The 13843-nt window shown below is 40.3% G+C and overlaps 1 protein-coding gene across 1 annotated transcript in view; it reads right to left on the bottom strand.

Annotated features, from left to right (window-relative positions):
- Nucleotides 1-12512, bottom strand: part of CR1 (complement C3b/C4b receptor 1 (Knops blood group)) — a 182812-nt gene extending 170300 nt beyond the window's left edge. Inside the window, exons 1-3 of the mRNA XM_037737442.1 lie at nt 12229-12512; nt 992-1171; nt 264-363 (exon numbers count right to left, since the gene is read on the bottom strand). Of these exons, the coding sequence (XP_037593370.1) occupies nt 264-363; nt 992-1171; nt 12229-12364 (416 nt within the window). The 5' untranslated portion in view covers nt 12365-12512. The remainder of the gene's footprint in view (nt 1-263; nt 364-991; nt 1172-12228) is intronic.
- Nucleotides 12513-13843: the final 1331 nt, after the last annotated feature.

The raw sequence follows: 13843 nt of genomic DNA, 5'->3' as shown, positions 1-13843 counted from the left end.
GTAATCTTCCCCCATTTTCTTCCTTCCCACACAACGAATGCCGCCCTTTTCATATATGCACTGCCTTGGTTTCCAGCAAGGATACGGATGATTTTCCCCCGATCTTGTCATACCTTTGCTCATTTCAGTTAGGAGCTAAACACTTGTGTTCAAGCCTTTGAAGAGAAGATGTTAATAGCTTAGTTGTCCTTTCTGAGATGTGACTAGAAGGCAGTATGGCTGTGCTAGAACTCTTGAACCAAGAGATGTTGCTACCAACTCACCCTTTATTACAAGAATAATTAATTTGGGATCCAAACATGATGTCTTTGATCACATGCACCATGCCATTCACAGGTTCTGGAGGATTACGACATGATCTACCTACAAGAAGAAACAGAATTTTGGAGCCAAGCACAGTAAACTATTTTTTTAGTATATCAGGTCTCAACCTGCCTGTAGCTTATTGATAAATACACACAGTTATGATGGTTCCATAGATTTTTGCCACCTTTAGGAAACTCACCAGACTGCCTTCAGGATCAGCTCCCTTTCAAAAAAACTTCCCTTCAGATTTCTTTCATCCCCATATTATACCTCCCAGAAAAATGTAAATTTTCTTTGTTACCATCTGCAATTCAATTCAACTGGTATAATCCAAAGATCTCAAAGCCCAAGTTTGTCTCATCTTTTGGTTATTTAATCCACTTCTTTTTCTTGTCCCAAGTCATTCATTACTTCATTTTAGTCATGAAACTGGGAGACCCCCAGTGAATGGGGATTTTCCCTTGATCATATCCTGCGATAGCTGTTTCTCACGAAATAAACTTGTAAAGAAGGTGCCAGGAACTCAAAGCGGTAACAAGGTATGATCTACAAGAATTATTCTCATATTTATTGTACCCTGGTAAACTAATTATCATATGTAACTCAGTTACAAAATTTGAACAAACTGAATCAGATCTTACAGATGTGTGACTAACAGAGGGGTGCCCACTCCAGAGTTACTTACGTCTGCAGCTGTCTGTAGCACTTGTCCAGACTGAGTTTTTTAGGCAGACGATAGAAAACGGTCTTCCGTAATAACCGGGGAGGCATTTGTACTTTAAATATGTCCCAATGGGAAACTGAGACTCATCAGTTGGGTTGATAGGCTTGGCAAATGGAAGCGATTCAGGGGCATTGCATTGACCTGGAGATCAAGACCACAGCAGCATCGAAGTTAGTGGAGAAATCACCATGCTTTTTTTTCTTTTTTGAGATGGAGGCTGGTTCTATCACCTAGGCTGGAGTGCAGTGATGTGATCTTGGCTCACTGAAACCTCCACCTCCTGGGTTCAAGCAATTCTCCCTGCCTCAGCTTCCCGAGTATGTGGGATTACAGGTGCCCACCACCACACCAGGCTAATTTTTGTATTTTTAGTAGAAACAGGGTTTTACCATGTTGGCCAAGCTGGTCTTAACTCCTGACTTCAGGTGATCCACTCACCAGAGCCTCCCAAAGTGTTGGAGTGAGTCACCATGCTCTGTCGAAATTCCCATTCTATTTCTTCTTTTTCTCCAATATACTTCATAGATGTGATCGAAAAAGAAAAGGAACACTTCAATAATAGCCAGTGGGGCTGGGCATGGTGGCTCATGCCTGTAATTCCAGCACTTGGGAGGCCAAGGTGGGTGAATCACTTGAGGTCAGGAGTTCAAGCCCACCTGATCAACATGGTGAAACCCTATCTCTACTAAAAATACAACAAATTAGCAGAGTATGATTGTGTGTGCCTGTAGTCCCAGCTACTTGAGAGGCTGAGGCAGGAGAATCACTTGAACCCAGGAGGCAGAGGTCACAGTGAGCCAAAATTGTGTACTCCAGCCTGGGTGACAGAGCAAGACTCCATCTTAGCAATAATAATAATAGCAAAGAGATTGATTTCTTTAGAACAGTGGTCCCCAACCTTTTTGGCACCTGGGACTGGTTTGGTGGAAGACAATTTTTCCATGAATGGAAGGTACATGGCAATGGATTTCAAACGGTTCTACTCAGATCATCAGGCATTAGATTCTTATAGGGAACACGCAACCTAGATCCTTCTTATGCACAGTTCACAGTATGGTTTGCACTCCTATAAGAATCGAACACTGCCGCTGATCTGACAGGAAGTGGAGCTCAGGCATTAATGTTTGGCCACTCACCTCATACTGGGCTGCCCAGTTCCTAACAGGCCACAGGCCACTACTGGCCCATGGCCCAGGGGTTGAGGACCCCTGCTTTAACAGGTAGCTTACAAATGGATTCTTTTAAAAAAAAATCAGCATCCCTCCATTTAAAAAATCTCTGCTAGTTTGAAGGCAACTAAGCCATTTATATCCTCTTTCACTAAAGGGGTAGCTGCAATTTCACAGCTTCAAATTTTAGTTAATCAGCAAGTGCCTGTGCTGTGGCTTTGTCTCTCCCACCCTCATTTCTCACACTTTCTTGTAACAAGAGGCACTCATGCATTTTACCATCCACCCTCATGCTCAGTGGGCACTCAGATCCAGCGGGACTACACGCCTCCTCTTTGGCCCTCAGCAGTAGTCACCAATGTTGGAAATCTGTTGCCAAGTCAATCCTCAGCACAAAGAGTGAACAATCAAAGCTCAACAATTAAAGCTATACTTTACCATAAAAAAGCTTGTATTTTTTCATAGACATTTCAAATTAAATACTAGATTCAGCTAGGCCCCTTACAGCCTTGTAGATTTAACTTAAAGCAACAAAAATCGCATTTAGAGTCAAACAGTATGTAATCAAGAGGATATATCTGTTGAAAAAAATAGCATTTTACTTTAGTTTTGGAAATCTCTCTTTATTTGTTTTGTTTTGTTTTTATTTCTGTTCCTTCCAACATCTTCTGCTCATTAATTCAAATTACGAAGAGTAGATTGAGGCCAGAGGTCAATTTTATTAGACTTAAAAGAACCAACTTTTGGTTTTATTTTGCTCTTATTTTTATTTGATTGTTACTGCTGCTTTCTTTAAATTTACTTGCTGTTCAGTCCTTTAAAAAATAATTTCTTAAGATGATTACTGAGATTTAAGCAATTTTTTGTCTTGTCATAGTTCTAAAATGAGCATCAGATTATTTTTATTCTAAGCATAGATTTAGCTGCATGTTACAAGTTTTGATGTGTTGTATTTTCTTTTTTTAGTTTAAAATATTTGATAGTTTCTATTGTGATTTTTTCATTGACTCATGGTTTATTTAGAAGCGTTTTTCATAATTTACAAACATTTGAGGAATTTCAGCTGTATATTTATTATCCATTTTTGTTTTGAAATTGAGCGAGGCTTGTTTTATGGCACAGCATATGGCCAACTGTAGTAACAGCAGCATGTGCACTCATAAAATATGTGTGTACTGCAGTAGTAGTATAGTGCTGTGGGTGTGTCAGTGTATTAGTCAGTTCTTTCACTGCTGTAAATAACTACCTGAGACTGGGTGATTTATAAAGATAAGAGGTTTAATTGACTCACAGTTCTGCAGGCCATACAGGAAGCATGACAAGGGAGGCCTCAGGAAACTTACAATCATGGGAAGGTGAAGGGGAAGCAAGCATGGTCTTAACATGGCCAAAGCAGAGTAAAAGAGTGAAGAGGAAGGTGCCACATACTTTTAAGCAGCCAGCTCTGATAAGAACTCTATCACCAGACGGCACAAGCTGGGTGGTGCTAAAACATTAGAAACCACCCCCTTGATCCAGGCCCCTCCTGCGAGGCCCTGCCTCAAACACTGGGGATTACAATTCAACATAAGATTTGGGTGGGGACAGAAAGCCAAACACATCTGTCAGTGAATCCAATCAGTTCGTATTTATTCAGATCTTCTAGATACTTACTGATTTTGGGGGGACTACTTGTTTTACCAGATACTAAGTGAGTTGTGTTAAAATATTTTATTCATTGTACATTTGTCTATTTCTTTTTATAATGTCCATCTTTTACTTTATATATTTTGAGGTTATTGGGATTATAAAACTTTAAATTGCTATATTTTATGGTAGAGCAATCTTCTTTTCCATAATAGAATATCTCTAGCTCCAGAAATGAATCTTGCCTAAAACTTTACTTTGTTTGCTTTATTTGTGGGACAAATAAAAAACCAATAATAAGATGGGAGATTCAATCACCAATATATAAATGCTTATTTTAAATGTACAGTAGTCACCCCCTCATCTGTGGGGGACATGTTCCAAGACATCATGGATACCTGAAATCTCAGATAGTACCAAACCTGATCACTATCAATTAGAACACATTTCTGTTCACATCTTCCACCCACAAATTTAATGCCTTTCCCCTCTTAACTAAGCACTTAACATGCACTGTGGTTGTAACTTTTGCAGTTTGAAGTGTGACAGCAAAACTAGCACAGATTTCTTTTTCCTTCTTCACAATTTCATTGACAGAAGGTTCCTTCTTACCTTGGATCTTAGCAACTTCAACATACAATTTTTTTCTTTCTTTATTAAGTGGACAACTTTCACCTTTTCTCTTAAAGGAAGCACTTGCTACACAACTGGACCCTAATGGTAATGAACTCCGTCACTAGGCTCAGCTAAAACTTTGAGAATCTATGTGGAAAGGTGTGGTAGGCTGGGTAATGACCTCTCAAAGATATCCATGTCCTGATCCCTGAAGCCTGTGAATGTTGCCTGTAATGGTAAAAGGGCTTTGCAGATGTGATTAAGAATCTTGAAATGGGCAGATTATCCTGGGTTATCTAGGTGGGCCTTATTTAGGTGGGTCTTTATAAGGTCCTTATAAAAGGGGGACAAGAGGGTTAAAGCAGACAGAAGAAGGATATTTGAAAATGCTACGCTGTTGGCCTGGAAGGTAGAGGAAGGAGGCCATGAGCCAAAGGATGGAGGCAGCCCCTGGAAGCTGGAAAGAGAAAGAAAGCCCCTGGAGCCTCCAGAAGGAACACAGCCCTATGGATCTATTTTAGGTCTTGGCCTCCAGAACTGTAAGAGAATACATTTTTGTTGTCTTAAGTCATTCAGTTTGTGGAAATTTGTTACAGCAGCAATATAAAATTTATACAAAAAGAGAATGATATATAGTGTTAAAAATGTTGGGTTCATAGATGCCTGGCCTTGAACCCAATGTTGACTACTTAGTGGCTATGAGATCTTAAGCAACCTGCTTAATCTTGCTGAGCCTCCATTTCATCTTCACAAAGGGAATGATAATATTTTCCTAACAGATTTGCAGGGAGGGTCAAAGGTAGTATATGCTCTCACATACACAGAAAGCACTTCATAAATTGTACTTATGATTATTACTTTTAGAAAAGAAGAGGAATGCTAAGTGTTAAATTCAATTATTCTGCTAAAGTGGGTGTGCTTGCTTTGCTTCCAAGAGTTTATTTTCTGCTCATTTGCAGAGCTAGTTTGGAATGAGCCTATTTTGTTGGAAATGTACTGGATGACCTCAGTGACTGGTGACCTCATAGCTCTCTGGAGTGAATGTGCCCCCAATTCAGCCTAGCACTTGCTGTCTGCATCTCATGAGCTCTATCATAGTGTCCACGGAACCCCTGACAGAGGCTTCCTAAGGTTGCCTTTTCCCTGTTGACAATAGCTTTCATCAGAATTGGAAGTCTACTCTGCGCTTTCTACTGAAGCAAAGGATGATGCTCCAAGAAAGCTCCTATTTCTTACTTATTTTTCCCTCAGACAGCCTGTATCTGTCATTGCACATTTGCTTTCTTAAGCCAGCAGTTGCTAAGCAAGGATGCCCTTGTCTATGTTTCTTGCTTCATGTAGTGCCACTCAGTCCCCTCACCAAGGTGTGGCCCTTTCCCCTTTTTCAGTTTCCTGAAGACACACATTTTCCCCTGTCTATGACATTCCTTTGTGTGTGATGAACTTTTATCTTTACTCTGACTTCTATTTTTCCTCCAGGTGTCTGCTAAAATACCACTTTCTTATCAAAGCCTTCCCTGGCCTGCCTATGGCCATGCCACTCTGAATGTGCCCAATCTTGTCTGAAGCCTTCCCCGACCCTCTTAGGGATTTGGAATCTAAACTACTTCCCTCTACCCCACCCTATAATAATTTCTAGTCAGACCCTTTGCTTTTCCTTTCATATCAATAGTTTGTTATTATAATTTGTGCTTCTTTAACTTTGTGTGCTTTTAGAAGTTTGTATTTTTCTCAATAGATATATGCATAATTTAAGGGCAAGAGATGACACATTTGTTGTACCTCTAAATTAATACCTAGTCCACTCAATTATAAGCACTTAATGCATATTTGTTGTAATGAACAACCAAAGAAGAATTACGTATAAATCTTAAAAAAAAAAAAAACAACAAGAATCAAAGCTATGTCACCAGAATCTCTGATTTAGTGGGTCTGTGTTAGAGCCCAGGAGTTTATATTTTTAAAATTTTTCACAGTTGATTTTGATAGATAACAGCACTTTGAGGACCACTGGGGAAAAAAAAGAAACACTGAATAGAATAGTTCCTGTGATTTTCAGTGGTATGAATGCATTCGCCTTTCTTAGAGTTGATATGTGGGATGAAACAGTTTTGACATTTGTCTTATCCATTGATGATGGACAATGAAGAGATTCCAAGTGGAGCTCCCGGTGCCAAAAGTTGTATTGAGAAAGGGTAAACATCACAGCAAAGCTCACAGCAAGAGGATAGAACGAGATCTAAAGCAACAAAGCAAACTGGATGAACCATTCTTGGAAAGAAATTCCTTCCCTTTAATTAACTTATATTCTTACTTACATAGTAGTAAAAGAACAGTATAGGTAATAATAAAATGCAAAGTTATATAACAGCTCAAAAAAGGAATATATGAGACTTCAACAAAGAAAGCTTGATCTAGTTTCCTTTCCCTCCTTTATTACCAATCCCTCAATTTGAGGCTAGTTCCTGCGATAAATGTATTCATATAAACTCCATAAACTCAAGACCTACCATGATTTTTAAAAGTTTTTATAGTTTTATTAAGATATATCACATACAATGATTGATGAGTATCTAAGTGTACAATTTGATTACTTATAACACATATATGTACTGTGAAACCATCGCCAAAATGAAGACAACAAACATTTCCATCATACTTTTCACTTCCACAGAATTCCCTCATGTCCTTCTGTAATCCATCCAAACGTCCACTTCCTTCTCTAGGCAACCTCCATCCTATTTTTTCTTCCTACAGATTGATTTAACTTTCTAAAATTTCATATAACCTAAATCACTTCCTTTATATCCTATCGTGTAAGTGAAATAACTCAGGTGGGTTTTTTATGGTTTAGCCTTCACACAGCATAATTAGAGATCCATCTAGGTTTTGCTGCGCGTATAGAAATGGTTTCCTTTTGTTGCTGAGTAATATTCAATTGTATAAATATATTTTAATTTACTTTATCCATTCAGTTGTTGAGGGACATTTGGATTGTTTCCACTGTTAATGATTACAAACTAAACTGCTATGAATATTCATGTGCAAGTTTTTGTGTGGATATATGACTTCATTTCTCTTGGGTAAAAACCTAAGAGTAAAATGCTGAGTAATATGACAGGTGTGTGTCTAAGGTTTTAAGAAACTGTTGAACTTCCTAAAGTTAATGTTATAATTTTACCTGCCAAATAGCAATATATTATAATTCCAGTCACTCTACCTTATCACCAACACTTGGCTTGGTCAATCTTTTCCATTTTAGCCTTTTTAGAGGGTTTATATTGTTATCTCATTTTGGGCTTTGTCGTGTATGACTCAGCCCACTTTCATGCATTCTGGTTTCAGATCTTTCATTCAAAGCAAGTTAATTTATTCTGTGTTATATGCACGATTAACACATCATCACTTTCATATTTGTTCAAGTATGAGCTGTCAACTTGAAATACACTCTGCTCTCCATTCTGCATATTCTTTAAGAAATATACTTGAACTTGCTTTGCTTAGTCTCCTCTATCAGTCTAAAAAAAGAGCATGCATGGCCAGGTGCGGTGTCTCACGCCTGTAATCCCAGCACTTTGGGAGGCCGAGGCGGGAGGATCACAAGGTCAGGAGATCGAGACCATCCTGCCCAAAATTGGTGAAAACTCGTCTCTACTAAAAGTACAAAAACTTAGCCGGGAGTGGTGGTGCGTGCCTGTTGTCCCAGCTACTCGGGAGGCTGAGGCAGGAGAAGCGCTTGAAGCCAGAAAACGGAAGTTGCAGTGAGGCGGATTGCGCCACTGCACTCCAGCCTGGAGATAGAGCAAGACTCTGTCTCAAAAAAAAAAAAAAAAAAAAAAGAGCATGCACTTTCAAAAAATATAAAGTTATAAATTTATATGCACATAAATATATAAATTATATGCCTCAATATAAATTTTTGAAATATAATAAACATTTTAAGTGCTTTGTTAATCATCTTGACAACACAACATCTAACATATAAAGGGACAAGGAACAGTCACAGTGAGTTTCTGTGTTCACAACAGTGAATGTAAAGCTTATTTCAACTGTCTTCATGATACTTTCTAGATTTTTTGGTTTTGTCAAGTTTTGATCGGTTGTGATTACATTGACAGCATTTCTTCCTCTTAATGCCTCTGACAAAAAATGTATATACATGTGTCTTTGCAGGGAGGGTGAGAGGGATGGTCAACTCTGCCATTTTCTTGTTTTCTGGACTTGGTTTTATTATAGTGATCTCCACCCAGTATTTTTGTGTAGGACAATTTTAATGTTAACGATTCAAATGTGAACCTTATTTTAGATAAAAATAGATAATACAAATAAAGCATCTATTCATCTGAGCACATGTAAACCAAAATACATCACAAAGCAGGGAAAGCAAATTGGAACTTCCCTTCTTTTATCTTGCACCTTTACCTTGCAGGGATAACCAAACGAGACCCTACATGAGGACCAGGTGAGGGCGCCAGAGTCCACCCTATGTTAAACACTGCCTGGTAAAGCTTAGTGTACTATTTTTATGGCTCAGAATGCGCTCTATCCACATGAAGGTGAGCTGGAGAATATGTCTTCTGCTGTTGTTGGATGAAGTCATCTATATACGTCAATTATATCCAAGTGGATTGATGGTGCTGTTGAGTTCAAGTATGTCCTTACTGATTTTCTGCCTGCTGAATCTGCCCATTTCTGATAAAGAAACTCCAGCACCTTTATCTTTTCTGATATTAGAAAGATATAATAGAACTTGATGAAACCAAAAAATCTAGATGTAGAATTATGATTAGTAAATTTATCTATTTCTCCTTGAAATTCCATCGGTTTTGCCTCACATATTTTGTTTCTTTGTCAGGTGCAAACATATTAGATATTGTCAGGTTTTCTTGGCCCCTTTATCATTATATGATGCCCCTCTTTATCCCTAATAATTTTCCTTGATCTGAAGTCTGCTGTGCTTGAAATAAACACAGCTATGCCTGCTTTCTGTGACTAGTATTAGCATCATGTATCTTTGTCTACCCATTTACTTTATATATATATTGGCTATATTTAAAATGGGCTTATTGTATACAATATACAGTTGGGTCTTGTTTCTTAATTCACTCTGATGATCTGTTTCAATTGGTGCATTTAGATCATTGACACTCAAAATGATTGCTGATATGGTTGGTTTGTTACTGATTTCTATTTGTTGACTTTGTTCTCTTGTTCTCTGTTCCTATTTTTTTGTCTTTCATTCTTTTCCTGTCCTTTATTTATTTATTTTTGTTTTGTTTGTTTGTTTGTTTCTTTCTTTTTTTTTGAGATAGAGTCTCGCTCTGTTGCCGAGGCTGGAGTGCAATGGTGTGATCTTGGCTTACTACCACCTCTGCCTCCTAGGTTCAAGTGATTCTCCTGTCTCAGCCTCCTGAGTAGCTGGGATTAAAGGCACCTGCCATCATGCCTGGCTAATTTTTGTATTTTTGTGGAGACAGGATTTCACTACATTGGTCCGGCTGGTCTTGAACTCCTGACCTCAGGTGATCCTCCCACTTCAGCCTTCCAAAGTGCTGGGGATTATGGGCGTGAGCCACCATACCTGACCCTCTTATTATTTTAACTGAGCATTTTATATGATACAATTTTCTCTTCCTTAGTAGCATATAAATTGTACTTTTTTCCCACTTTTTCCATTGGTTGTCTCACATTTGCATATCTATTTGCAGCTAATCTAAGTCCTCTTTCAAATAGCCTATGCCACTTCATGAGTAGTGTAACTTATAATAACAAAACTATCCTAATTCCTCTGCTATTTTTATACAGAAATAAATATCCCCATGAACTGTCCTTTGCGACCTGATTCTGGATTCAATCTTTAAGCACTAGTAAAGCCATACACCTTTCCCTCACCCTTTTCTGATCATAGGAGCTGAGATTTCTCTCTTTTCAGTGATCCTGCGGTCTTGCATGATTTCTTAGTCATCGCTTCTCAGACATGCATGGGGTTTTCAGATTACAAAACACTGTCACATGCACTCCCCACCTGATTTTCACAATACCCCTCTCAGATATCAGGCTGTCAGTTATGCTCATTTTATACACACGGACACTGAAGGTCAGTCATGTGACTTAACTTGCTGGATCCAAGATCCCAGTTGGTAAGTAACAGAGTCTGGAAAAACTAGAATGTTGGCTTCCTAATAAGTAGATTTCATAAAACTCCACCACCTATTTCTATATGGATACACATTGGGTGCATAGCTCTTTCTCTTACACTTCTTTTAAATTCCAAAGGACGTGCACAATGGACGCATCCATCAGCATTTTAAAATTTAAATTACTTCAGCAACAAAATATATAGGTAGTTTAGGCTGTTTCACATCTGGAGGTTATTGTGATAGCCTCAGTAAATTTTTTTGTTTGCAATTAACAGTGTCTGGGATTGTTTATAATGGTAACTTAATCATCATAAGCAAACTGAAACAAAATTCTAGTAAGAAGAGGGCCAGTACTCACAAGGATGATACAAATTCCTAAGCATCGACAACCGATTGCTTAACTTACTGGGCCTGCTTCTCTCCTAAAAATAAAATTATAAGCTTTATCATATCTCTTCACCGGACAGGGTACTTTCTGGTGTCTAAGGAGATCAAATATTAATAACAACTCTTCTGGGAAATTTGGTTTTCTTTTTTCCTTACTCTTTTAGAGAAGAAGGAACACTCAAATAATAAATGCAAAACGTCTAATGGCAGAGAAGGGTGAACGCTGAGTTGTCAGGAAGAGGCTAGACAAAAACAGACAATACTGTCCTTTCAAATGACATGTTTCCAGTGAGTCTAAGCAACCAAGAAGACTTCTGGGGAGCCCCCAAAATAACAATAGAAGGGTTCAAATTGAAGATGTTTACCTACCTGAAGTTAAGAAAAAGGAAGAGATGTGGTTTCAGAATTTCCATAGTAGTTATAATAGGCTTTATTTTGTACTAAACACATCACTAAAAATGTAAACTGTAAACATATCTATTGTTCCCTTCTAACTGCAGCTGTTACATTGTGTGTTCCGGGGCTTCCCTTGCTCTTCTAACTCCCAAGTGCCGGGCATGGCTCTGTCTTAAAGTAGGCTGTCAGTCAGGTGCATGGTGATGTTGGCGGTGCTGGCTTGGGGTGAGTGATGAGGACAGTCCCATGCAGGCCATTTTTCAGGTAATACCTGTATCCCTAGGACTCCTTGTCTGAACACCATTGGAAGCAAAGTGAAGAGGTAATGGTCGGAGGAGAGAAATGGACTCGGGCAAGGCCCTGAGTTAGACACTCGACAGACTTTATGTCATTGAGGCAGCAACTCCGCAATGTAGAGATATCAGTGTCCCCATTTTACAGGAGAGCAAACAGGCTTAGGTGTGCTGACTTGCCGCACAGTTAAGTTTCTAGGACCAGAAGTCAGGTTTGTCGGATCCCCACGTCCCCTTTCGCTAGGATCAATGCCATACTCGGCTATAAACAGCCTAGGCTGTGAATACGCAAAGGCAAGGACCTCCGTGCCGCACGCGCTCAGCATCTGCGCCTTCCTCTGCGCTGGGCACGACTTAAGTCCCTGCACATGGGAACTCCACGCTTACCCAGAAGCAGCGAGAGTCTCCAGTGTGCAGAAGGATCCCAGACCCGCCGCCCTGCCTGGTCGCGCGCTCAGCCCACCCATCGCGCTGCCTTCGGACCCGGGCGCACAGCGCAGAGCGCGAGTTCCCTGTGGCGCCCCGGGTGCCTGGTCCGCCCGAGTGCCTCCCCACGCCCGCCCGCGTCTCACCCCAGGCCACCGGCAGCGCGAGCAGCACCACAACCGCCAGCGGGGTTCCTCTGCAGCAGAAGGGGAGACGGGGCGCCGGCGGCTCCACAGGCTCTGGGCTTCTCGGAGAAGAGGCACCCATCCTCTCCAAGCACATCTAGAAAGCAGATTTGATCTCGAAGAAAATTGAAATAGGAGAAGCTCAGCGAAAATAGGAGTGACCAATCGCTGTGCTCCGCGCCCAGAATATGGGGAGGACTGCGGGGTTCCGGGACAAAATGCTTTTGACCACAGCTTCCCCTTAATGGGCGAGGTCATGTTTACTCCCATTTGCATTGTTTCTAGCGAGTTTCGCTCGCAGAGCCCACCTTGCGGACCCAGGTGCGGCAGCAGAGCTGGACACTGCTTGGGCTTCCAACGGATCCCACGTGCGAGTCCCTGCGCTTCCAGACAAAGGCTGTGGATGACGGCAGCTGTTACATCGTGTAACAGCTCCAAACACCCTGCTTGACGTTTCCTCTTTGCAAGAATGTGTGTGGGACGGTCAGCTAATGAAATGCCTGCTCTCTCTCTGTGTCGAAGAAATTGCAGGCGATGTGTACCGTGTACAGGGAATGTGAAGAACTCATTTCCTTATCTTGAATTGAGATGTTACGCCATTGTAAGATTTTTTAGAGGGGAATGACAATCACATTTTAAACATATAAATCTGTGTATACTATGGAGACTAGATTAGGGCAATAATGGACAGGGGAGACTAGTCAGGGGACTTTTGCTGACATCCAAGTGAGGTTTGATGACAGCCCTGACTGAATTGATAAAGTGGACAATTAACAAAGATATTGGAGACGGAATGAATAGTCGCTCATGTGTTGGATTTTGGTTTCTTCCTTTCTTAAGGTTGGTGGTGAGAAGAAAGCAATCAAGAGTTAGCCCCTGGATTAGAAATGAATGGTGGTGCTGCTTATTGTAACAAGAAATATGGATGGAGGAGTGACAGATTTAGGGTGGAGGTTAAAATGAAGGATGCCTTTATTCCTCCTGTCTCTCTGTGTTCTGTTCCCTTTAACTAATCTTTCTCCATCTCCGATTGTCCCTCCCTTCCCCAGCCTCTAGTAGCCAGTATTCTACTCTCGACTTCCCTAAGATGACCTTTTTTGGATTCCACATATGATTGCTATCATACAAGATTTGCCTTTTTGTGCACATTGGTTTCCATTAGGCTTTTCCCCAAGATTCTATTGGAAGAAACGTCTACTTTGAATATCACTTATCACACTTTTTAATGCAACTAGTGCCATTCTCTTAGGGATTTGCTATCATCCTTTCAAGTTATTGTCAACAGATTAATGGGAGAAGAAGCCAGATTGTAGTAGGCTGAGGAAAAGAGAATAAGAGAAGGCTCAGTTGCCTAGTTTTACATCACATGCTATCAGAAGGTGTCAATCCTTACCAATTCTGCTGGTATCCATCTTCTAGTATCTACTCTCTCCCCTTATTCCTTGAAGGTTTTAGCTCCCAGCTCATGGTCACCTTCTCCACTATTACTCCTGCCACAGTTCCCGGTCATTTCAATATTCACAGCAATAGTATTTTCAAATCCCTGGCCTTCCAGTGCCTTGACCTCTTCTCTGTC

The sequence above is a fragment of the Cebus imitator genome, unplaced genomic scaffold (genome assembly GCF_001604975.1).
Source record: "Cebus imitator isolate Cc_AM_T3 unplaced genomic scaffold, Cebus_imitator-1.0 Scaffold38, whole genome shotgun sequence".
Lineage (NCBI taxonomy): Eukaryota > Metazoa > Chordata > Mammalia > Primates > Cebidae > Cebus > Cebus imitator.
Note: the sequence above shows the minus strand (reverse complement) of the source record. Positions and strands in the feature narration are given on the sequence as shown.